The 25,921-nt window shown below is 33.7% G+C and overlaps 3 protein-coding genes across 3 annotated transcripts; 2 read left to right on the top strand and 1 right to left on the bottom strand.

Moving 5' to 3' along the window:
- The first annotated feature begins 493 nt into the window (after positions 1-493).
- Positions 494-1,620, top strand: LOC128178013 (shematrin-like protein 2). The gene is made up of 3 exons (XM_052845000.1): positions 494-536; positions 685-1,410; positions 1,498-1,620. Exons 2-3 carry the CDS (start codon positions 685-687, stop codon positions 1,504-1,506), a joined length of 735 nt encoding a protein of 244 aa, XP_052700960.1. The 5' UTR covers positions 494-536; the 3' UTR covers positions 1,507-1,620.
- A 10,253-nt stretch (positions 1,621-11,873) lies between these two features.
- On the top strand, positions 11,874-12,967 carry LOC128178521 (shematrin-like protein 2). The gene is made up of 3 exons (XM_052845727.1): positions 11,874-11,920; positions 12,066-12,755; positions 12,844-12,967. The coding sequence occupies exons 2-3, from the start codon at positions 12,066-12,068 to the stop codon at positions 12,850-12,852; spliced, it is 699 nt and encodes a 232-aa protein (XP_052701687.1). The 5' UTR covers positions 11,874-11,920; the 3' UTR covers positions 12,853-12,967.
- A 7,505-nt stretch (positions 12,968-20,472) lies between these two features.
- Positions 20,473-24,576, bottom strand: LOC128176971 (uncharacterized protein K02A2.6-like). Its single transcript, XM_052843479.1, has one exon. It carries the CDS (start codon positions 24,574-24,576, stop codon positions 20,473-20,475), a length of 4,104 nt encoding a protein of 1,367 aa, XP_052699439.1.
- Positions 24,577-25,921: the final 1,345 nt, after the last annotated feature.

Genomic DNA, 25,921 nt, shown 5'->3' with positions numbered 1-25,921 from the left:
AAAGCAACATATATGAAATTAAAAATATCAGTCTTTTCTAACAATTACTTTAAATTTTTTTTTTCTTTACAAGAAGAAATTGAAAGTGATTCTGTAAAGCTCGAGTATTGACAGATTTTTAGTTAAGTTAAAACCAGCATGGTTATATGCCAATACACAGTAATTAGTTTTATTATGTCAAACTTAAAAGATTATCAGAATAAAACACAAAAAGTATTATAGGTGTTGAAATCAGAATTTAAAAGGTTACCTATTTTAAGCTTTAAAACTAAATGATTGGGTTCAAATGAGTTTCTGAAAAGCGGTTTCTTAACTGAAAATCCACAATGATCTAACATAAAATATGCTCATTTCACTTGTCAATCATCATATTATTTCCTTGAATCATTATAGATTCTTTTCTAATTATCTTGCGATCTTAATAAAAAATATTCTTGACCTTCCTTCTACGTAACTGGTAAATTGACTATATAAGGGGCTGGCGACTGTCAAAACAACACTGCTTATCGTCAACAGTGAAAGCAACAACTTCCAAGGTAAGTACAATTCCGTAATAAATGTTTTTCTGCATTTATTTTTGTTACTTATTTAACATAAGAAAATATAGAATTGCTGTTTGAACTCTACTTCGTTTATTTTTAATTCATCTATTCTAATCCTTATCAATATTTCTCCTAATTTAAGATGCTGAGATTTGTCGCCATTGCCTGCCTTGTACTCTATGTTGCTGCAGATAGTGATTACTCCACATACGGTGGAAGTGACTACTATCCAAAGGGAGTGTATAAATACGGTCTTGGGGGTGGCATCGGTGGAGGCATTGGTGGTATCTCAGTAGGAAATGGAATTGGTGGAGGTGTTAGCGGAATCTCTGTTGGTAGTGGATTGGGTGGCATATCTTTCGGAACCGGATTAGGAGGAGGTATCTTCGGTGGACTCAACTCTGGTTTACTAGGAATTGGCGGTGGTTCAGCTGCCTCCTCCGCCGCTGCTGCTGGTGGTGCCGCTGCTGCCGCTGCTGCTGCTGCCGCTGGACGTAATGCTGCCGCCGCCGCTGCTGCTGCCGTTGGACGTAATGCTGCCGCTGCTGCTGCTGCCGCCGCTGGACAAAATGCTGCTGCCGCCGCTGCTGCTGCTTCCTCATCTTCATTCGGCCCATGGATCTACAATTCTTTCCCATACACTAGCCAATACTCCTATTTCCCATCCGTTTTCCCTTCATATTACCCATCAGTGTCCTACGGTTTCCCTTCATATTATTACGGATCTTACCAACCTTTCGGATTTGGTGGATCTGCTGCCGCTAGCGCTGCCGCCGCCGCTGGACTTTCCGCTGCCTCTGCTGGAGCCTCCGCAGGAAGCTTTGGTGGACTTTTGACTGGAGGTTATGGATCTAGCTATCCAAAAAAGGTATATTCAATTAGATCATATTGATTTGTAATAAATCATCACATTATTTGATTTAAATGTATTATTACAAACTTTTTTGAATTACAGGTCTACTAAACTATCTGTGTATCCAACTGACTCACAAAATCCTGCTGCGGTTTACGACTTAAATATGGAATATGGTTTCAATTCTTGTATATCTTTTTTTCAAATAAAGCAATGCAAACTCAAGTATATATTTATTTTTTAATATAAGGTAGATAATTGACGATATAATCTTTGCAGAAAAGTCAATCGGCCGCAACAATTAGAGTTATTGCCAGCTTTTTCTAATCGAGGGAAATAGTGGCACTCTTTATGAAAAGTTTATTTTACATATAATCAGAAAGTTTAGTTTGCCAATGTTTCGCAGGTCAAAAGTACGGTCTAGTAACAAGAATGCCGCTTTCATGTTACCCCCAGCAGGTAGTTGTACGGGTTTGAAGCTTAATGCTTCATGAATAACCATTGCGTTACATAAATAGACATCCACTTTGGATGATTAAATTATTTATATCAAAAATTAAATTATATAAATTAATTCATGATTTCTGATATTACTTATTATCGGCTTTGTAAACCTATAGGCTACACAAACAGAAAATACTGTTCATGCACCCAGTAATTTTTTCAAACTGCAGTATGCCCAAAAGGTATTCGATGCATTTGAGATAAGTAAAAAAAAAATAATTACAAAAAAGTTCAGTTCTGCATTTTGCCATATTTTAAGAATATAGTCAACCTACATTGTATTTCCTAAAGTTATACTTAAACCATTATTTTTAAATTCCTTAGTTACAAACAAACTCTACAAGGCCTTAAAATTAAACACCTGAAAGATAATCCTTCAACGTGTCAATGTTTTTAATCATAAATCTATAGTCCTGCCGGACACGTCATAACTTGTGATGTCAATATTCTAAACAACGAAGATCTAAGATCACTGATTATGAAAGGACCAAAATTTAGGGAGCCTAGATCCTTCACCTGGTGTTGTAAATAAATATCATGAATTCTATTGAAGATTACGCCAAGAAATGGGCCAAGTTTGAACAAAACGACTTTCACATTTTGTCAGAATGAGTAAAACGCATCAGGTGCATATCAAAATCTCGTATTAAACGACTGAGCTAAGGCCAAATGAAAACCAATTATCCTTCTTTTTTCAATAAAGCAGAAGTGAAAAAAGAACTAACGAGATTGCACGATCAGTACGTACTGGTCCCTGCTGAAGAGATACAATGTTCTCTTTGCTTGTAAGGCACATAATTGTTGTATTTTTAAGTACTGGGTTTCAATTCGACACGTGGTAATCCTACTAACACCCACAACAATATTCCAAAGCACGAACTACTTTAGTTTTTGGATAATTCACCCACCCTTCGAAAAAACAAGAATTTGATGTAACGTATTTATACTGGATACCAAAGCTTCACAAAAATCCTTATAGAGATATATAGCAGGTTCAGGTAAATATTCTACCAAGCCTTTTTCGTCACTCCTAACTATTTTGGGGTTTTTTTCAGTAGTAAAGAAGAAACTTCATGAGTACTGTACAACAATATAATCAAAATGCTCTGTAAATCAGATATGAATATTGTAAAACTCTAAAGAATTATTAAAATCTCTGAGGTCACAAAATCTTACCAAAATGAATGACATCAAAACGTACGATTTCTAAACGCTTTTTACATCCATTACCCATGACAAAATAAAATCTAGGTTTTTTATATCATCGACAGATGTTTCTTGAATAAAAACTGAACTCGTAAATTGTTCTACCTTATCAAATAATTTTTTTAAAAACTATTCTGATTGCTCACATAAAACGTACTCTGAGGTTGATTTCAAAAGATGCTTGAATTTCTGATAGATAACATCTATGTAGTTTTTCGTGACCAGATCTTCCAACATTCAGTCGAATTCCTATTGGCAAAAATTGTGCTCCTCAATTGGCTGACTCTTTTTTATATCCATATGAAGTGAAGCAGAATTTATTCAAAAGCTTTTGCAAGGAAAGAATAAAGCACTTGCTGTTGCCTTCAACTCGACATTTAGATATATTGATGGCGATTTATTTATTAACAACAGTTACTTTCACTCTTTTATCAATTTAATTTATCCAAGTGAGCTTGAAAAAAAACCCCACATATTCTGAGACATCTGTTTCATATTTAAATATTTCCTTAGAGAAAGAAGGTAATGGTAAACTGACAATAAAATTACATGATAAACGTGATAGTTTTTATAATAAACTTTTCGTACGTATGAATAACACGTCATCATCACCTGCTTATGGGTTTACATATCTCAGCTTATTCGTTATGCAAGATCATGCTCTACATACAGACAGTTTCTTAAACGGGACATGCTACTTCCAAACAAGTTGTTGGAACAAGAATATCAAGAACCTCGATTAAAATCATCTTTACACAAGGCACCTGATCCTACCTCTATCTTTTTAGAGGTCCATGTTGTTCATTCAATGGTTGATACAGTGACCTTGTCAGCAAGTACAGTCTTTCATTAAAAACATGCTGACTGACGTTTTTCATATAAGTTAGACCGTTCATACATCGGGCTGACTGCAGTCTCTTCCGTTTTCTATGATCTTGATAATGAGCACACGGCGGGTACGAGCAGTCGGCAAGGACTTACCCCTCTTAAGTAATTAATACAGATAGCGAGGTTTATCATATCCAACTCATAGTGGTTTATTTCTAAATAGTATTCATATTCTAAATCAACTTAATTATATTTTAATTTAACTACGAATACTCCAATCACTTCTTACCACTGAAATACAATAACGGATAAAGGAAAAGGAAACGAGACACACAACGATCTCTACGTTGTGTTGCGGAAGCCGAGTACAGATCGAGTACGCATGCTTTCATTTGTATTGTGACGTCATCTTTTTGCTTGTTTGACGCAATGGCGTGATAGTTTCAACTGCAGATATTCAGCTAAATTTGTTGAAAATAGCTCGTTTGAAGCGTAAAATTGATATTATATTGTGGAATAAACATAAATGTGTCAAAGTATAAGCTATATTTGGGCTCGGGTCCGAAACATGAACAAGGCTCAGCAAGCCTAGCCCTTCTGTCACGTTTTCTTAACCCGCCTAAATATAGCTCAATTTATATATTTCTTATATATCTCATATATTTTAGCTTATCAATTTTATTGTTATATGCTTTGGTAATTGAGTCCGATAAAATCGTATGATTATAGCAATTTAGCTTATCAATTATAGTGTTGTATATTTAGATAATTAAATCCTCTATTAGCGACTCATTTCAGCATTATAGCGTGTAAATCATATTGTTATAAACAAAGAGTTATTAAACAATGTCATTTGGTAAGGATATATTTTCTTACTGATATCGCTCTTTGTTGGTATTTTAAACATTCATCATGGACAAATTAAGCAGACTATGGCTTGATTTTTGTCAATGTTAATGTCAATGTTAAATGAGCTCTGAATGTTTATAATAATAGCACCTGCAACGACCTATCTCTAAATCACTGTCAAATAAGAATTCACATTATAAACAAGCCCAAAATAGCAAAAATGAGAGACTTAGGTGGTGGACATGCATCGGCGGATCCAGGTCATGGATAGTCTCGATCAAAATATATACTTGCAATGAAATAATATTGAATTATTACGTAAAGAGTAAATATATTTACTGTGAGCCTATTTAGAGAATACATTGAATTAAGATTTAACAAAAGTTGAATAAATAAAATGAGTTAATTCGTGTCTTTAGTGGACGATTTTAGTTTTGATATACATTCGCTTGCGGAGCACGACTTCTGGTGAGAGAAAGGGTTAGAACTTTCCAGAACTGGGTAATTAAGAACGCGGATTGACTAATTAACGAAAAGATTAGGATGTGTTAATCATGCATCGCGGGCAGATACTTTGGTTTAAAAATTTTAATATCCATGTGTATGGATAATATTGCATACTCTCGCGTGTTTTGATTTCATACATTTTCATGCCACGACAGATTGGTTGTAAACATTAGACAATAATTTGTAAAGATTAATGAACAGATTGTTGATTCTACGTCTAAATGGATAAATGATGTATGCATAAAACGGGATTAACGGGGATGCCCTACCCCCTCTTGACTGCTTTTTAAAACAGCCTTTTATCTGAAATTCTTATTTGGGACAGTGATAGAAATTATATTAAAAATCGACCTCAAAAACCAAATTTAAGAAGACAGTACGCCGCATCTTATCAATAAACCGACTTGAAAAAATTTTCCGATCGGGTTCGATATTTTTGTACTACTCATGAATGTATAAACTTTCAGAAAATTACAAAATTCTCCATGAAATAAATCTAATTTTTTTCATTAAAATTAATAATTACGAATAACCTATCCTATATTTACATCGCAACGTGTTACGGGGTTCAGCCTTCTATAGTATTACGCATGCGTATTTACTGTAAACAAAACACATGCAGGGCACGCGAAGATTTTTCCTGGACATGTTTGTTGATAAAAATATCTCTTTTCTAATTCTCCCAGGTAATAATTGTTCAAAGTTTTTAAAATAACCACAATTATTATTTTGTAAGCATGTATTTTTCGTGTTTATCATAGGAGTTGCTACAACCTAAATTCTTTTTTGTAAATGAGGCATCTTGCGGAGTTATTTGACATATTTATGTTTGTTCATTTCAAAATGGACCAACGTTGGTAAATCATTAATAAATTATTGAGAAAGTGATGATGTGTTGCGTTTAGAGAATCCTTTTAACCTCGTTTATCATGATGACCGTTGTCGGATGAAGATCGTGTAGTTTTCAGCACGTGTCAATTACTGTCAAAGTTCACGTGGTACAAATAAACGATATAAGGTTATTCCGGTTTGTACGATCCTTGAATTTCCGGAAGCTCATAATTACGTTAATTAGGTATATGAAAGGGATTTTTTTGAATTTCAACTATTACAATCAACGTTATTTCTTATCCCCTAACGATACAATAGGTTAATCTGAAGTTAGTCACACATGTGTTTTCAGCTGCACTGTCTCTTTAAAGATGGATACACTAAATACCCATTCACTGGTTTGTAATAAATACAATAAAAAAGGTTTATTTTTTCAATCAGCAACAACAAACAGGATTAAAGTCCCATACATGTATATTTTATTTATTTCAGTTTAGTTTTTTCATCGCTGCCCGCTCATCTTAATGTCCAATACTTCTGTTTGTTTTTATTCTAATTCTAAAGAAACAAATGAGGAAAAAATCGGACAAAGTATATATAATAATAATCAAAAAATTATGGTTCAACATAAGCATAACATCATAATATATGTAATGTGTAAATCTCCGCGCTTGCATGGGGTATTATATCTAGTATATGTCTGATTAAGTGAGTCGTAATATTACTTTATTTGGTTAGTAAACGGCTATTGAAAAAGTCTTTACATATTCTTAATTGACTTTGTACAACTTTCGGTTTATTAGGAATAGAGTATTTTATGATTTTAGGACAAAAGTGACATACATTATTAAGAGAGGAACTTTTATTAAAGTTCGATTGTGTATGTAGTAAAATGATTTTACAAAGCAATACAATTCTGCAATCAATGTTCTATGTAATTTTCTGAGATCTAGTATGCTATGAGATCTTTGAAAAATCTTAACTGTCACATTTTTACTTTATTCTTACTAAAAGTTGATATTTTTTGCCAACGTCAAATTCAAAAAAGAAACCTGTAATATTGTTTCATTCATTTTTTTTTTCATTCTTAAAACTACTGCTTAAATTTCCTTAATCCTTAATACACTGGCTGCAATACAGAATTCTCAAGAAGATATTTCTTACAAAGTTAAACTATATATCATTAAGTATTATTTCTAAAACATTTAAATGTTGTGCCTTTTCAGAATTTGTTAATTCAGCGTTTATATACGACTTGTTTTGAAATGATACCATTATTGTAAAATATATTATAGCATACATATTTATCGATATTCTTGGCTTAATGTTAGTAATGTTTTCTTGATTTATCGCCACTAGATATGCATTTCAAAAGAACATGTTTTAAAGTATTAATTTTTCATTGATGAAGCAAATTTAATAATTCTATTGGCTGTTGCAGCATTTTTCGCAAATAAATAAGACGAAAATTACAATATCTACATAATATTAAAAAATCTTTAAAATGTTCAATATTTGCAAAACAAAATACTGAGGTAATATTTTGAAAGATAATGAAGTGTAAAATCGATAGAGATGAGAATTCTCGAAATATATTTATAAGCTCAGTTTTTGTGATATGACATAATTATAAAAAACTTTTGTTACTTTTATTCAATATGCACATCACTTCAACAACAGTGCAATAGACAAATAAAACGAAGTACAAATTCAAAGAAGAGCAGAACGGACCCCTAGAAAGTTAGAGGTAGTATCAGCTGCCTTGGAGTAGTGAGCATCCTCTGCTGACCGGTCGCACCCGCCGTGTGCTCCTTGTCACAAATGAGCCTGTCATAATCGAGGTAAATGTCAAAATTGGGAAAATGTCATAATAGGGAAAAACGAAACGTTGATGATTTGGTTTGTTGTGATGGTCAAAATACAAACCTTGAACAAACACGGATCTCCATGACATTGGAGGTAGCTATAGGATCAGGTGCCTAAGAGGAGTGAGCATCCTCTGTTGACTGGGCACATCCGCCGTGTGCTCTTTGTCGTAAAGCTCCATTTTTTAGAAAAAAGTTTGCACCGAGAGTAATTATTTTGAACCAGTAAATTAAATGGTTCCTGATAAAAGCTTCATGATAAATACACTGTTAATTAAAGGCAATCTGTGTCCTTTAGCAACAAATGATATGCTTTTAGATATATTGACATTTTATAAAAAGGAATGTCATTTACTGACGAAATGGAAGTATTAATAAATTGATTAACTCAAAAATATGGCTTTGGTAACGATTTGTGAAAACAAAATCTTATACTCTCACCTCTTTGAAAACGTTTTCAACTTAAATCAATTGTCGTAGTCCTCCTTAGAGAGCGTGAGCAGAACATCTGTAAAACATTATTTATAATGTGGCACTATTGTTAATTATCAAATAATCAGGAGTTATATATTCGTGTCGGTCTAATGACAATCAATGAGAGGGACTCAATGGTCACGCCGAAGTCAAATAATATATTACCGATACGGACGCCAAAATCCGATAAAAACATCTGTCACATCACGTCAAGACGAGGCAAAGGTTAAGAAGCAATTCAAACGTTTTGGGATGTAAGCGCTGTGCAGTCGATCAACACACATTTTTGACAAAGTGAAGGAAAAGAAAGATTTTCAGCCCAGAATAGTTTTTGTCTGTTTAAAGCGAGGTGCAATAAATTAATCAGTTAGTACACTTTATATGCTAAAATATCAACTAGTAAACTTCCCTCTAAAAATAATGCAGATTAATCATTGTTTGCAAATCAATATCAACATTTTAGGCCGAAAATTTACAGGATATTTTCATCATATCAACAAAAAGATTTTTTTATGCCGGACTTTAAAAAAAACATACGTATCTTTATTATACACAGATGGTAATTCATTGCCAAGTTTCAAAAACATTACAGCGGTGATTTTTTCAAGATAGCAAAATTCTTTACGAAAGCTATTAAATGTTCATTACCTTGTTGCCTGATTATTACCTTGATTTTAATTAATGACGTACAAAAGGGCCAATAAAAATAAAATGCTGACATTTCAATGACACGCACAACGAATACTCTATTTCCAATATAAAAAAAAATTGATAGAAGTAAATGTCACAACGACGAGGAATTTTAATCAATGTATTAAGAAATGTTTCGCATAATTATAAATAACGGAAAAGCATGAGGCATGAATATTAATAATTTTAGTAATTAATCATTCATCTTTTTATGTTTTATCTGTTTGCCTGTACATTTAGCACGGACCACAAGTAAAGCAACTGAACATGCAATTCATTAAAATGCATGATTCATTTGATGCACTTGTCAAGCTCTTCAATCAATTCAATTAAACAAATGTTTTAGAATAAAGAGCAAAGTTATGAAAGCCCTTTTGACCATTTGTTTATATTAAAGAACAGCTTCAAAACTACATCGTCTAAGTTTTAACCATTTATGGAAAAAATTGAAACCATTCATAAAAAGCCTTCATGGATGATCTTATTTTTTAATATAAGCAAACATTTGAATAAAATCCTTTTTAATCTATAACTCTCATTAATATCATTTCCATTAAGACCATGCTTATTTTAACAAGAAAAAGACTAATTCAATTCTGAAGAGCTTAAGTATGGACACATTTGATACATTAAAAATATGAAAAGAAGAAAGAAAGAAATGAAAATAAATATGTTACAATTTAGTTTAAGGTCAAGATCTAGAATGATTCCAGACTGTCTTTTTGGTGCTAGAACCATTATGACGTCATAATTGATTTGATAAATTTTTCCTGTATTTTACGGCTTTAAGGGTGTTATTTACTCAGGGTTTGAGTTCTCAAATTCCGATTGTTAAAAAGTTCAATGTAATGAGTAAAATTTGTTCTAAACACAAAAAGTATTTGTGAAATAAATTATTATTGACAAAACATTCAATAGTTTTACTTTATTATGGAATTATGCTCAAACAAAAATTGACTTTTAGCCAAACAGAGGAAATTCGGACTAAATTTTGCAGATTTGTTTTCTGCTAAAAGTTATTTGGCAATATTCTAATATTGAAAGTTAGGATTTTATATTCAAGTCTATGTAATTTTGCATATTTTCCGTTGGTTTTACCTCACTTATTCATTAAAATAATCTTATGGCACGAGTAATAAAAATATTGAAAAATGCTTAAAAACGATAAAAGTCATCATATCTCAAAATTTTGACCATTGACCTCATATAAATTTTATGCCAACAGAATGAGGTCAATATAAGTAGTTCAATAGCATAAATGTTTTTGTATTATCATCATTCAATTTTTTGTAAAATTGAATCAAAAATGGGTAGGGATTTGAAAACTGATAGAGGAAATTCGGATTGAATTATTTTTTGAAATTGATGCTGAAATCTTAATGTTGTGTACTTATTTAGTGCCACTACCATTCATAAACTGTATCTTATTTTTTAAAGTGTTTAATTATTTGTAATATTTTTATAATTAGGAAAATCTCAATCGTAGTGTAAAATTTTATGGGATTTTTCTTGATTTTTTAATGAATATTCAATGGCCGTTAACTCAAAAAGTAGGTCATTGACCTACTTTTCTGAAAATGAAAAATAACAATACAAGCAAAGGTCTATAATACACAATAGATGGTTTTTCATTATCATCAGTGGATTATTTTTTCATTCTGAGTAAACGTCATCCTTAAAGGAATTATGCAGAAAATAAAACAGTATTTTGACATTCTATATTAAATCACGAGAAAAGTAATCACGGTACCTTAATTCAATTTAACATCATTTTAAAGAGGAGGTCAAAAGCTTGTTTAATGCCGTTTTGGGGGAGACTGTAGGTATTCTAGATATATTTCATTAGTCAAAAATGGACAAAACTCCGAGAGTTGTTACTTTTATCTTTCATATTTCATAGAAAATGGTTGTTTAAAACCTGATTTTTCATTGTGTTTACCAAAAAATCTAAGCCCCGGTACACCCTATGACACAAAGCTTTTGTTATGAAGCATCATTAAAAAAATTTATATCCTGAATTTCATAAACCTGTAGGCACCTTTCATTTACTATATCTTGATTTTTAACGAACTTGCAGGTAATTCTTAAAGATAACAAAATTTAAGAACCAAAAATTGTTAATACTTTACAAAATTGATAAAAAAAAACCACGCCAAATTCATTTTATATATTGTTTTTATCTTCAAAATTCAAGTTTTGATTTATGACTAGTGAGTATTAAATATAATATTAATATATGTGCTTGATTAAAGTATAAGATCCTTCATGATTCTGGCCCAGGGTCTCAATAATTTAAATGGATCTTTTTTTACATGTAAGAGAATTTTAAAACACACACATTCATTAATTAGCCAGTTATCATATATGTGTATTGAGTTTTGTTAAGCCAGTTCTGAAAGATTTTCAAAAATTTAGAACAAAGAAAACTTTTTTTGTTTAACTCGAGAATTAAAGACGCAATATAGCTTAAAGATTTTCAAACTAAATGAATTAAAACAAATGAAATGAACTAAATGAACTAAACAATTTTTCAAAAAGCAAGGTTTAGTTATATTTCATAATGTATTTTTTAAATATACTCATTTCACCTGTCAATCATCACAATATTTCCGTGTATCATTATAAATTTGCTTCGAAAATTATCTTGACAGTTCTATAAAAAATATTCTCGACCTTCCTTTTACGTAATTGGTTAGATAGCTATATAAAGGCCTCTCTACTGTCAGAACACCACTGCTTATCGTCAACACTGAGAAGCACCAACCTCCAAGGTAAGAACAAAACTCTACGTATTATTCTACCTCTGCATTTTACGTTCATTACTACTTTTCAAAAATTCATTTTTTATCCAATTGCACGTGATAATTTTTATAATATTTAAATCATTTTTTCGATATTTTATCTATTTAATTTAAGATGCTGAGATTTGTCACCATTGCCTGCCTTGCACTCTGCGTTGCTGCAGATAGTGACTACTCCACATACGGTGGAAATGACTACTATCCAAAGGGAGTGTATAATTATGGTCTTGGAGGTGGCATCGGTGGAGGATTTGGTGGTATCTCAGTAGGAAGTGGAATTGGTGGTGGCATAAGCGGTATCTCTGTCGGAAATGGATTGGGTGGTGTTTCTTTCGGAACCGGCTTAGGAGGAGGCCTTTTCGGTGGGCTCAACACCGGTTTATTCGGAATCGGTGGTGGTTCAGCTGCCTCCTCCGCCGCTGCTGCTGGTGGTGCCGCTGCCGCCGCTGCTGCTGCTGCCGCTGGACGTAATGCTGCCGCTGCTGCTGCTGCAGCCGCTGGACAAAATGCCGCTGCCGCCGCCGCTGCTGCTTCCTCTTCTTCATTCGGCCCATTGATCTACAATTCTTTCCCATACACTAGCCAATACACCTATTTTCCATCCGTTTTCCCTTCATATTACCCATCAGTGTCCTACGGTTTCCCTTCATATTATTACGGATCTTACCAACCTTTTGGATTCGGTGGATCTGCTGCCGCTAGCGCTGCCGCCGCCGCTGGACTTTCCGCTGCCTCTGCTGGAGCCTCCGCAGGAAGCTTTGGTGGACTTTTGACCGGAGGTTACGGACCTACCTATCCTAAAAAGGTACAGTATTTTGTTTGAAATTGATTTGTTATGAATTATCAAATTACTTAATTTGAACTGTGAGATTATTTACTTTTTTTAATTACAGGTCTACTAAACTGTCCGTGTTTCAAATCGACTCACACAAAATCCTGTTGCGGCTTACGACTTCAAATTGGAATATGGTTTTTATTCTTGTGATATTTGTTTGTAATAAAAGAAAGCAAACTTAAGTATATCTTTTTCGTTCTTTTATAAGCTAAATGACTGACGGTATAATATTTGCTTTAATGTAATTGAGTCGTCGCAGTCGGAAACATTTTCTGATTTCTCTGTCTAACTGAGCAAAACAGAGAGACATTTAGTGAACAATATATCTCACATCTAACCAGTTAGTTTAGCAAGGATTCGCATGTTAGAAGAAGGGTCGATTAACATCGGTGCCGCCGTCACCAGCAAGTATTTATTTCTATTATCTAGATGGTTTGTATTGGTCCATTTAAAAATGTTTAAAAATTGGATACGTGTCAGATTATTTTAGGCCTGTTGAAAACGATTACTTTCTGTATTAGAAATGGTTCAAAAGAAAATAAACAACAATGTCTATTATTTATAAACAACTACAGTATATATGTTGTATGATGGTTTTTTTTTTTATTATTCTTGAGAGTCCAAGTAGTGCAGTTTACAATGCACTCACTTCATACCACTGCGACCCGAGTCCGTACCTTCTGATCGACAGTAATTGTATGCGAGAGGGTATATTAGTCGCCAGCTAAAACACGTTGATTTACTGCTGGTAATCCGGCTTCCTCCCACATCAATGACCCTCTCGCGCTAACATCCGTGCTAACATGGGATATACATGTAAGTTGTTATGAATTGTATATCAATCATTGTAAAATAATTTAAGTTATAGTTTTTAAATTATAATTTTTATTGACTATTGACTGAAAAATTCATTAAAACTTGTAGACCACATCTTAAAAACGTGAGAATTATTAAAATGAATAAGGATATCTGCCTGTAAAATTTTGCACAAAGTAAAAACAAAATTCATCGCAAAATGGCAATTCACTTTTATTTAAAGTAGGAAACATCTGAATTCATTTCATTCCAAAATGTATAACATTTGAATATTAATCATATGTATATTGATAAAGTTACAAAATAATGTCGATTTATTCTTATTGGCTATCATGTTATCATTGTATCAATATGGCGTTAAATCTAAAATCAGTTAAAAAGATATGTGTTAAAATAAACCAATATCAAAATTGTTTGTTCATTTCAGTTGAATTCAAGGGGAAAAAAACTCCAGACAAGCTATAAAAGCCAATATATTAAGTAAACACATTTGATTTTGTTTTCAAACTGTAACGCTTTTTTACGTTCGGCACAAATCAGTTTTACTTTATAGTGTATAACAATAAAATTATAATTTTTCTTTTGAAGAGAAGATAACTGGAATATTTGGCAAATAGAGTAAGGCAATTTAAGATAATTTTCCTTTTCTGGAACTTGATTAGTATAGGCATGAGACAGATCAGGTAGGTTCATTTTGAACACTCTTATTAAATAGTGTCAATAACATTTGACAGTTTTTAGTCTGTACTTACAGTTTGTCCTTCTAATATAAGAAATTTTATATTGTAATCAAGAAAAAAATTGCTTCATTTATAGAATAAAGTGCAAGTGTTTAATAATCAAATCATTTAATATTTCTTTGTTTGATAACATTCCGACCATATGAACATACATTTACATCAACTGAATATGATTGACTTCATTTTTTTTCGAAATTAAGTGTAATTAACGGCTTTATAGAAAATAACAGGACTGAAATCTACACGATGAAGTTCTAATCTGTTTATCAAATGGTCAAAACCTTCAGCAACTTATGAGACATCACCGACTGCACTAATTAATCATGATGATATTAGAACCACTATCCAACATTAGACAATTTTGTTATTTCTATTGCTTATTCCGTATAGATTAAAATAAGTTTTACGTTACTAATATACTTACCTTTTACAACCAATTCAAATATTTATAAAAATAAAGGCGTAAATGATTATAAACAATAAAAGCGTTTTTGATGATTCACCGTTGTTTTTAAGACAGTGATGACTGCAAGAAAAATACGTACATATTATATACTGTAAACCAATTTTTATTCGCGGCGACTTTATTTTGCGATTAACTGCCGATAAACTGGTTCGCGACGAATATTGTTAGCGACTAAGTCTTATCCAGACCTTTATTGTGAACAAAACTATAGACAATGGATTGGTGCGCGGCGAGAAATATTCGCGACAACAAGGCTCTCGCTAACCTCGCGAAAATTTCTCGCACGCGAATAAAAGTTGGTTTACAGTATTTTTACTGCAATATCGCTACCTTTAATAACGCATGAATAACCAAAGAGAGCATTTTATTGTATACATAAATGCATTCTGATGTGGTGAACAATTATTTTAATACCTGGACTAATGATGTAGATGGATCTCCTTTCGTCTTCTGTTATGATTTAGCACTAATAATAAAATGGGAAGTTCAAAAATAAACATTTTTCACAAAATATAGAGCTATAGCTTTTTTACAAAAAGACAATAACTTCATTAATATAGAGAATGAAATAAAAATGAGCAAATATTCTTAGAATACAAGTACTACTCATATAATTATTCACAATTCATTTCAACATGCCAACACTCTTTGTTCAGAACCGCATCCCCTTACACCACCTTTATGCCCAGTCCCTTCCCAACGGTCCAATTCACAATCAAAAATATATTTGTATTATGCACAATATAATAAATCACCGCATGTTATCCTAAGTCCTTTCCAGTTCACCAAATTCCAATAACAACTGTTTTGTGTCATAAACATTAAATTTAGTACAGTAGTCGTACATTAGATGATGGCGCATCTATTGGACTTTTGGTTTTCCTTTATTTTTAACTCTGAACTCTGATACGATTGAATGGTTCCTTGACTCAATACAGTCAAAATGGTGTTATAGCATTACAATAATCAATTTTTCTATTCTGCATTCATCAAAATTTCTATCTTATGATATGCAGTTTGACACTTAATATCAGTATTGTGATCAAAAAAATGTTTCATTAACAACCATTTATTTTACAAGTATAGCTATATTCAGGGGAGTGAAAAAGTTTCCAGGGTACTTTTGCAAGGACAACAAGAGCAGAAATGAGTAATTATTTTTTTTTTAGAAATAAAACACCTGGTCCATCAGTGTAACTATTTCTGAAATTATAATGAAATGCAATGTACGTTTAAATTTTTGATATTGAATCAACCAAAAAAATTGTTCGCTAATGGACCAGTAAAATGCAAATTCTTACATGCATGTATACAAGAAATACAATAAGAAAACATTAAACACAGTAATTTACCAAAAATTATGTGAATTGGAATTTCAAAAGTTTTTCATTTATAATTGCTTTATTTACGTTGATTATTGCACAAATTTAATTCTACAAACAAACGTTATATTGTGGAACAGTAAGGTGAGGCGTTGCATATTTAAAATAAAGGGTAATTGACTTGACGTCTAATAGACTGTTTAATGGCTTTGTAGTGTAGACATGTCATCATTCATGCCAATCGTTTAATCCAGACGGCTTTCATTGAGTAGAACGTTATCTCGATCACGCACTATGTGGTGATTGGAACACAATGGTGGTTATGCCGGCAAGTTGTTAAAACCACAGTGTCTTTATTCCGCTTTCCCTAATTAATAAGGAACCCCAATTAAAGTACAGATAAACCCCCGTAAGCACCAGGTTTGCTCGTCCTTATATAGTATTTCCGTCTAAGAAATATGAATTATTTCATTGGTTTGGTCAATAACTATTCTTTTTAAACAATATATCAATGCAACATACAATGTTATATAAATTGTTCATATTTTGTTATTTCTAATATTGATTTTCATTTTTGATAACTTGTGTTTCTATAAAGGTAATAATTTATTTCTTGAATTCGTGTAAAAATTATGGAAGAATTAAAAAATGTGTTCGTATAGATTTAATGATCTATTAATTGTTAAAATGTTTTATGTTGATTTTATCTATATTTAATTAAGGGATATGGATAGAAATACACAGCAAGGTGGAAAAGAAGAAAAACAAGTTTATTCTTTGATTTCGGTTATTGATAAATTTTCATTTTAATCTTTTTCTTAAGTAGAATAAAGATATTGCAAATATAAAGCTTTTTTTAATAAATTTTAAATCCAATATAATCTGAAAATTGTTGAACATTTTCTCTACATATATTTCATGTTGATAAACTTTAATTAAATGATCTTGCAAATATAGGGCTTTTTTTCAAATAGACTTCTATGTTATGAAAATTGTTTAATTAATATTTTCTTAATATATCATTTGTGGTGATTAATTATGAGTAAATAATATATCATTGGACAATGCGAAATTTAACACAGGCGAATTTGTAGGTAAAACAGTGCAATATTCCGAATGCATAATGTTATTCTCTTAACATGCGTGTGTCCAACCAAATAATGATGTCCATTATACATGTAGCTACTGATAGTGTTACACACTTAGTCTAGTAGTTTGATAGTTTTACCTATTGCAAATGATAAAACATTATTTCGTTCCCCCGAAATGACACGGCCGTTCTAGGTTGACAATGTAAAAACATTTTAATTTCAGATGGGTTTTTTTCAAAATCAGTCTTTTTATTAATATCAATTTTTAATAACTTACATGCACGGATAGATTGAACGATAACAGGAATTATTTAGTTGTTTGATGATACGATTTATCTCTCTTTCCACGCTTTTTAGAGAGTGTACTTCACTCAAATTATAAATCAATCAGGTGAAGAATATCAGAAAACTTGACAAAGTAATAATTAATCATTCTAGATTAATGCAAACTTTTTTAAAGGGTACTATAGATATAACGCGTCTAAACATTTACTATTACTAACTTTTTATCAAATAATCAAATGAACAATGTTGTCTCATTCATGGAAGAAAGACCAAAAAGGAATAATTTAATACTTACTAGTTTACGATATAATCGTTATTTAAAAAAAAAACTTGTTTGATACTGTACTTGCACAAACTTCAGTTTAAGATAATTTCTTTCTTTCTTTTTTTAATTCTTGAGCATTAATGAATTTTGATTTCATTGTAGACACTGTTATTCAACAATATGAATTTTATTTCATTATGATTATTGCCAGAAAAAAACGAAATAAAAATTAACAAAAAAAAAAAAAAATAAACATCAGATGAAGTTCAAAATTACATTTTCTTTTTAAATTAACTTTATGGGGAAAATATCTTTTAAGGGGTCAACTTACAATGAATTTCTTTTTAAGGTCTTCCGTTGGAAACGGAAGACCTTTCTATTATTGTGCGGGTTAAGATTTTTCTTATTTAGGGTCTTCCGTTTCCAACGGATGACCCTCTTGTTTTTCTTTGGTTTCTTTTTATTATTATTTTATTTTTTATTTTTTTTCTGAATCCTTCTCGGCTTTATATCTCAAAAAGTTTTCATCCGATTTCAATGAAATTTTCAGAGCTTTTGTAAAGTTACCGTGCCAAAAAGATGATAAAGTTTCAGCATTTACGTCACTTCCGTTCAAATTTGGCGGCCATTTTTGAATTTAAAAAAAGTGATTTTGTCCGGAAGAAATCTCCGTAAACTTCAAAGATATCGCTTTGAATTTTTTACTGATGATAGATGTATCAATTCTTTAATGTACTGGGGGGTTTAAAATTTTGTTCATCAATTTTGCCTAAAACCGGAAGCAGTTCCAATTTTTGGTAATTTTCATTTTTTTGAACAAAATAAGACAATACTACAGTCTTATAGAACTTGCCATGGTGAATTCAAATCTGAAATCCTTTTGAAAATCGGACGATGCATTACTTAGATATCGGGGTTTAAAAATTGATTTTTTCCGGAAATTTTGATTACGCGTCCTTGGTTTAAAAAATAGCGTAATGTTCATAGTAAAATTAATTCGTACCAAAAATAATTGTTAAGTCGTACTTGAACACATTCGGATTTTTTTTGTCAAGTCGTTCTTGAAATCAGAAAGGTTTTTGTTAACTCGTACTTAAAATCATTCGTTTTTTGTTAAGTCGTACCAGGAATAATTCGATTTTTTCATCTTTTTATTTTAGTTACTCTTGTTGTTGGTTTAAGAGCTCTGCTTCTTACAGGAACTTCCGGCTTTAATTCCGACATTAACGGAAGACCCACTCGTTGCTTTGCAACGAGCTTTGCTCTAGTTTTCTTTTTTTTTTTTTTTTTTTGTTTCCTAGACGCGAACTTTGAGGCTTCATATCTTGCTCATTTCTGAACGGTTTTTGCTCAAATTTGCAGGGCTAATGTACTTTACAAAACACTATGTTAAGCAATTCATAAAATTTAGAATTCCCTTTTCGTTAAAGAGTTATTCCCCTTTTAAAATTTTTTAGGGCCTTTTGTTTCCAGACAAAGGCTCCGAGACTATGATAGCAGGGAATGGGAATCCAACGAATTTGAATAGCAGAGACATTGTAGTGGTGCACATCGGTTTTTGTTTTTCGATTACTTTCCTTATTTAGAAAAAGGTAGGGGGTCAAAAAACAGGATTCAAAAAATTGCAAAAATTTAGACATATTTTCCTTTATATCTTTTAAACGAAAAATAATTTGTTAAAACATGTAGAATTAAAGTTGTGCAGAATACCAAGGGCTTTTATTTGACACCAATAAAAAAGGGCTGGACCCTTAAATTAAGGGCCAATAGCCCCTAAAAGTGTTTGCTTTATAACTCAAAAACGGTTAGGATTTTGATATGGTTGTCGCTGGAAAAGTTGTTTGTTGGGATCTCATAAAGGTCGTAACAATATTATTTTGTAAGTGATTTGTGTAGTATGAGTGTAAAAAACTTTACATGTTGACATGTACCTGTTTTCATTTGACAAGTAAATGAAAGTCTTTGTGCGTACAACTGGCATAAAGTTGCCGCAGAAAGTATGCTGGTTTATACAGGAGGCAATAATTTATTAGAATATTTTGTTGTTGTTGGAGTACATGCCTTTTTTTTAGGAGTTTAAGTCATTGTTGCTAAGTTCTTATAGTGCACAATCATTAAAACTGGCAATTGGAAAACAAAACATTCTTTTTCTTTTCTAGTAAACCACAAAATATGGAATTAAAAAACTCCATGCATTACATTTTATTTATGAACTCCATGCATTTAAAATCTACCTTGAATCAGAGCTGTGTGTATGTGTACCATTACGTAAGTTCTCCCTCGCCCGCGGCCGAGAATATCGGTCACCATGCTCGCGGCTGGACTACCTAGCGGTCAGCAGTTATCTAATACACGAGAGCTGTGTCTCTCATATACATGTATGAGTTTATTTAGCCGCGAACTCAAGAATTGGTTTCGTCTTGATTACACATAATTTTTTATGGATTAAACGATTGGGTGTCAATTAAGAAATCGTTCAGTTAATTAATAAAGGCAATGTCATTCTCAATCTAAAGCAATAATAGACACAGATTGTTAGGTTTTATGTGTTTATTCAAAACTCAACAACTAATGACGTAAGCACTACTTGTGCACAATATACAGGGTGGCACTAAATACATTATCTAACATCCCCCTTTCTTTAAAACGAAAGAAAAAAAAATGCACATTTCAATTAAAAGTTCATACTGTTTGTATGTATCTTAATTCATAATGAAGTCCTTGAACTTTGATGGTAATCTGGCAATTCTTGAGCTGCCACGCAATTTAGTTGAAGCATTCACTGCACAATTATTGTCACTTGCGGGAGATGTGATAGTCTCTCTTGAAGATCCAAATGCGGTTTGTGGTTCTGGAGCAATAGGCTGCTTCACACTCTCGTACTGGGGACGTTCATTTGTAATCATGAGTGGATCATCCTCCGGCTTGTAGGGTAAAGGATCTGTTCTTTCTGCATCATGAGCCTCCTTGGTTGGGCGCATCTCTCTTCTGTTTCTGCGGTATGACTTTCCATCTAAGTCGATGAGGTATGACCTGTTCCCGAGAGACTGGGTACATGTTCCAAACTGCCAGTATTTATCATTCGGGTGTTTCTTCATTCGAACGTTTTGTCCAATCTGTAGTTCTGGAAGGTCCTTAGTATGTTTGTCATACTGCTGTTTTGAAAGTTGTCTCTTACGCATGATCTTTTCATGGGTATTTGTGCTGATAGTTGGTTCAAGAAGAGCAGCGGCTGTTGGTAAGGAATGTCTTGTCCTCCTAGACATCAGTCTTTGGGCGGGACTACAATTCATATCCTTTGTAGGAGTGTTTCGCCAATCTAGAATTGCTTTCCAGATATCAGTCTTGCTAGAAATACACTTCTTCACTAATTTCTTTGCAATTTTCACAGCTGATTCTGCCTTACCATTAGATTGGCTGTGATATGGTGATGAAGTAGAATGTTCAAATTCCCAATCACAAGCAAAGGTGTGAAAGTCTGCAGATTTAAACTGAGGTCCATTATCAGAAATAACGGTATCCGGAATCCCATGGCGAGCAAACTGTTGCTTGAGACAATCTATTACGGTCATTGCTGATGTGTCTGTTAGGATATCTAGCTCAAAGAAATCACTAAAATAGTCCACAGTAACTAGATAGTCTTGGTTTTGGTAAGTGAAGATATCAACTCCTAACTTTGTCCATGGTATTTTTGGTACATCATGTGTGATAAGAGGCTGCTTTGATTGTTTGTCCTGCATTTTGTTGCAAGTGCTGCACTTTGATATGAAGTCGCGTAGTTCAGCTGACATATTAGGCCAAAAAACTGCATCTCTTGCCTTCCTTAAACATGATTCAGTTCCAAGGTGACTTGAATGAATTCTACTGAGCATCTCAGGGCGAAGAACTTTTGGTATCACGACTCTGTTGCTCTTATAGATCAATCCATCCTGAGCCGTTAACTCGTCACGTATGTTCCAATAGTCTCTGACTGCTACTGGGACATCTTCTTGACGGTCATTCCAGCCGGTAAGTATGACAGTCTTGAGTGTTTGTAGTACTGGATCACTGTTAGTCATCTCTCTGATCTGCTGAAATCTTGAATGGCTGATCTTTGGAATCCATTCACTTTGATTAATCTGTGAGATTTCTTGCGAAAATGCGTTGAAAATGTATTCGGTATCCGTCACAAAGGCTCTTGACAGAGTGTCTGCTATGTAAAGTTCGCTTCCCTTGGTGTATGTTACTCGTAGATTGTACTTCTGGAGACGAAGTAGCATCCTTTGAAGACGTTTTGGAGCTGCTAATAAGGATTTCTTGAAAATTGTCTCCAAGGGCTTGTGATCAGACTGGACTGTCACAAGGTCTCTGCCATAGATGTACTGATCGAAATGCTCACATGCAAACACTATTGCCAAACATTCTTTCTCAATTTGGGCATAGCGTTGTTCTGTCTGAGATAACGCTTTGGACGCATACGCAACTGGTTGCCCTTGCTGCATTAGAGTTGCACCTAAACCAACTTCAGATGCATCACATTGAATAGTCACTTCCTCATTCACGTCATAGTACTTTAACACTGGTTCAGTGCTGACTAGTTGCTTTATTGCTTTAAATGCATTTTCTTGTTGTGACTCCCAGTGCCATAAGGTATCTTTAACGGTAAGTCTGCGTAGAGGTTCACAAGTTTCAGATAAGTGTGGTAAGTATTTGGATAGGTAAGTCACAAGTCCAATAAGTCTCTGAACATCTTTAACATTCTTGGGTCGTGGCATCTCGACAACAGCTTTCACCTTATCTGGATCAGGGCACATTCCTTCAGAGGTAAGTATCTGACCCATATACTTGACAGAAGTGAGTCGCAGCTTTAACTTCTCCTTGTTGAGTTTCAGACCTACTTCACGTGCTCTTTGAAGAAGCGCTTGTAGGTGAAAATCATGATCCCTAATTGCATCTTCCATAGTCTCACCAGATCCATAGACCAAGATATCATCCATAATGACCTCTGTATGTTGAAGGCCCTCTAATACTTCATGCTGCTTTCGTTGGAACTCCTCTGGTGCTGATGAGAGTCCAAATGGTAAACGTGTCCAGCGGTATCTTCCAAATGGAGTCCAGAATGTGGTGAGTAGACTGGATTCCTTGTCCAGCTTCACGTGCCAGAAACCTTCTTTTGCATCCATCACAGTGAACACTTTGGCCTTTGATATCTTAGGTAGAATATCATCTACAGTTGGCATTTGGTAATGTGGTCTTTTAATAGCAGAGTTTAAGTCTTTGGGGTCGATGCACAGTCTCAGTTTACCAGGCTTTTTGACAGCAACCATGTTACTAATCCAATCTGTGGGTGATGACACTTTCTTGAGAACACCTCTTTTGACTAGAGATTCAATTTTTGCCTTAATTTCTCCCTTAAGAGCTTGTGGTACCCTTCTTGGCTGTCTCTGTACTGGCTTCACTGTTGGGTCAAGTTCAATGTGGTACTCGCCTTCAAACTCACCAAGTCCTTCAAATACATCCTTGAACTCATCAAGGATTTGTTCCTTGGACATTGGCTTAAATTGTGATGACGTAGCTGTCAGCTTGTGAACTACATTGACAGTCAGTAATCCAAGTTTTTCACAAGCTTCTGCTGAGAGGATAGGTGTCTGGTCCATCTCGACTACATAAAAGTCAAGATTTTCTGTTTTTCCAGACTGGATCACCCGGCATTTCAAGGTTGCAATGCCAAGTGGAATGAGTTTCGATTTCCCTCCGTAGAGCTTTAGTGTCTTCTCGGTAGGTTTCAGTGGGGGGTCGCCTGTTTGCATGATTTGAGCGTACTGCCTAAAGTTTATTACGTTGCAGGTAGACCCACTATCCAATTGACAGGTAACATTAGAACTGTTTCCACTAGCACTCATGTGGATTTTTACGAACCACTGTTTTCCAGACGAAGAATTCACAGCATATAGAGAATCAGAGTCTGAGTCACTTGTGTCTTCATCTTGGATACTGTTCACAGTAGTCTGTTTACAAACTTTTGGAAAGTGATTCTTCTTCTTACATTTCCAGCATGTATGTCCGAAAGCTGGGCATTTGTCTCTGTCTCGTGGATGTGTGCCTCCACAGTACTTGCACTTAATAACCATTGCACTGTTCTTTGGCTGTACAGTCTTCTGCTGTTTCTTCCCTTGACCTTTGAATGGATGTTTTCCTCTGGGTTTATAGGCTTTGTCTCCTTTTGAACTGACGTATTTCACTTCTGCTTGTTCTGAATTGGCTGTATGACTGGTGTTGTGTTCTAACTTCTGCAGCTGTGATGAAGTTCTTTCGCTTGTCAAACACATTGTTATAGCTTTGTCCAGTGTTAAGTCGGCTTCTCTTAACATTCTGCCTCTTGATGCTGTGTCTTTGGTCCCTAACACTAGACGATCACGTATCATATCATCAGTCATGTTTCGAAATTCGCACGACTTCGCGAGTTCTCTCAGCCTGCAGATATAGTCATTTAGTGTTTCATTAGGCAGTTGATCACTTGTATTGAAGATATATCTTTCATAGATAACATTTGTCTTTGGTGTAAAGTGTTTTTGAAGTGCTTCTATAACTGCTGCTATATCCTGTCTCTCTTCTTCCGTGAGGTTTAAGTTCTCATAAATATGATAACAATCTTTGCCAATGACCGTTAATAATGTTGCTATCCTGATTGCATCATGTTTCTTGTCCAGGCCTGTGGCTATTTCATAATTCATCCATTGTGATTTAAAGAATTTCCAGTTCCCTTTGAGGTCTCCCTTCACATTCATAGGTAAAGGAATCGGTAATTCACTTCGCACTACAGACATTTTGAAATGTCACCAACTGCACACCGTAGTTTTTTCCCCAGAATCGATCGTTCGGTATATAAATGCAAATACTGCTATCAATACACTATTATGCAGTTGATATTGTATTTCTGATGCACACTAACATAAAATGTTGTCAAACTCTCAGACTTTTCTGATAAATAAATAAGTTCAAATCTGATTGCAAATGGCCGCCGTAGAAAACGTGCTCACCAGCGTGACAAACTTTAAAGCGAAATTTCAGTGTCGTTGGGTAAATATGCAACGTTACCACTTGAGCCTGGGGTAGATATGAAGCTCTTTCGACGAAATAATCACTCGATTGGTGTTGTCTTGCTTCTGTTTGTGGAAATTGTGGCTTCGAATACGCCAGCTTCTGACACCATGTTAGGTTTTATGTGTTTATTCAAAACTCAACAACTAATGACGTAAGCACTACTTGTGCACAATATACAGGGTGGCACTAAATACATTATCTAACACAGATCAATTGTGGGTTTTAAGTTTAAAATAAATAACTTCTATTTGATAGAGTATGTTCATTATACTGCAAACTTTTCAAATCTTCCTTGGTTCTGAGCTGTGCCTGTCTGTGCGTTGTACATGTACCTTTACGTAATATATCCTTCGCCCACGGCCGATGAGATCAGCCACGGCTGCACTACCTAGCGGTAATTAAGCGGTTATTTAATAGACAAGATTCTCACACCGCGACGCACACTTACATGCATATGAACCTGTTTGAGATAATATAGCCGTAAAAACGGGAACTCCATCTTGTATTTATTCAATTGAACATTTGAGTGTAAATGAATATTAATGAGCGATATTACTCCAAATCGTACACATCGTAAGACATAAATTAATGGTTACTTAAATTTTTTAATGTAAAATATTTTAAACACTGTACAAATAATGTTTTAAATCACCCCCCCCCCCCCACACACACACACACACAAATAGTAAAGCTTTAAATGGTGATCGTCCCTCGCACATGGCTGAGGAGAACCGGCGCGAGTGGACAAGTAATCCGCGGTCGGTTCGTGTTCTTCTACATGTACCTTATCACGCGTTCATGTTTCATATTTTGCACGGACACAACTACATTTTATTATGTTTTCAACTGGTATATTCGTTTAGGATGAAAAGAAAGATGAAAAGATAAATTCATTAAACTTGTACAGTTGATTAAGCATTGATTTATAGATAGCGTACAAGGTAGTTTAAAAATCAAATTATAATCAAAGTTCCATGTAACATGTTTGCGGTAGGTGCTAGCACGATAAAAAAAAATGTCCTGAATTAAGGCATTCGATGATTTTTTTTTTTAAAAATTTCACATGAA

Source organism: Crassostrea angulata, chromosome 3, assembly GCF_025612915.1.
Source record: "Crassostrea angulata isolate pt1a10 chromosome 3, ASM2561291v2, whole genome shotgun sequence".
Taxonomy (NCBI): domain Eukaryota; kingdom Metazoa; phylum Mollusca; class Bivalvia; order Ostreida; family Ostreidae; genus Magallana; species Magallana angulata.
This window is presented reverse-complemented; position numbering and strand designations above follow the sequence as displayed.

Coding starts and splice junctions, on each gene's coding strand:
- LOC128178013 (XM_052845000.1), top strand. CDS start 685: ATGCTGAGATTTGTCGCCATTGCCTGCCTTGTACTCTATGTTGCTGCA.
- LOC128178521 (XM_052845727.1), top strand. CDS start 12,066: ATGCTGAGATTTGTCACCATTGCCTGCCTTGCACTCTGCGTTGCTGCA.
- LOC128176971 (XM_052843479.1), bottom strand. CDS start 24,576: ATGTCTGTAGTGCGAAGTGAATTACCGATTCCTTTACCTATGAATGTG.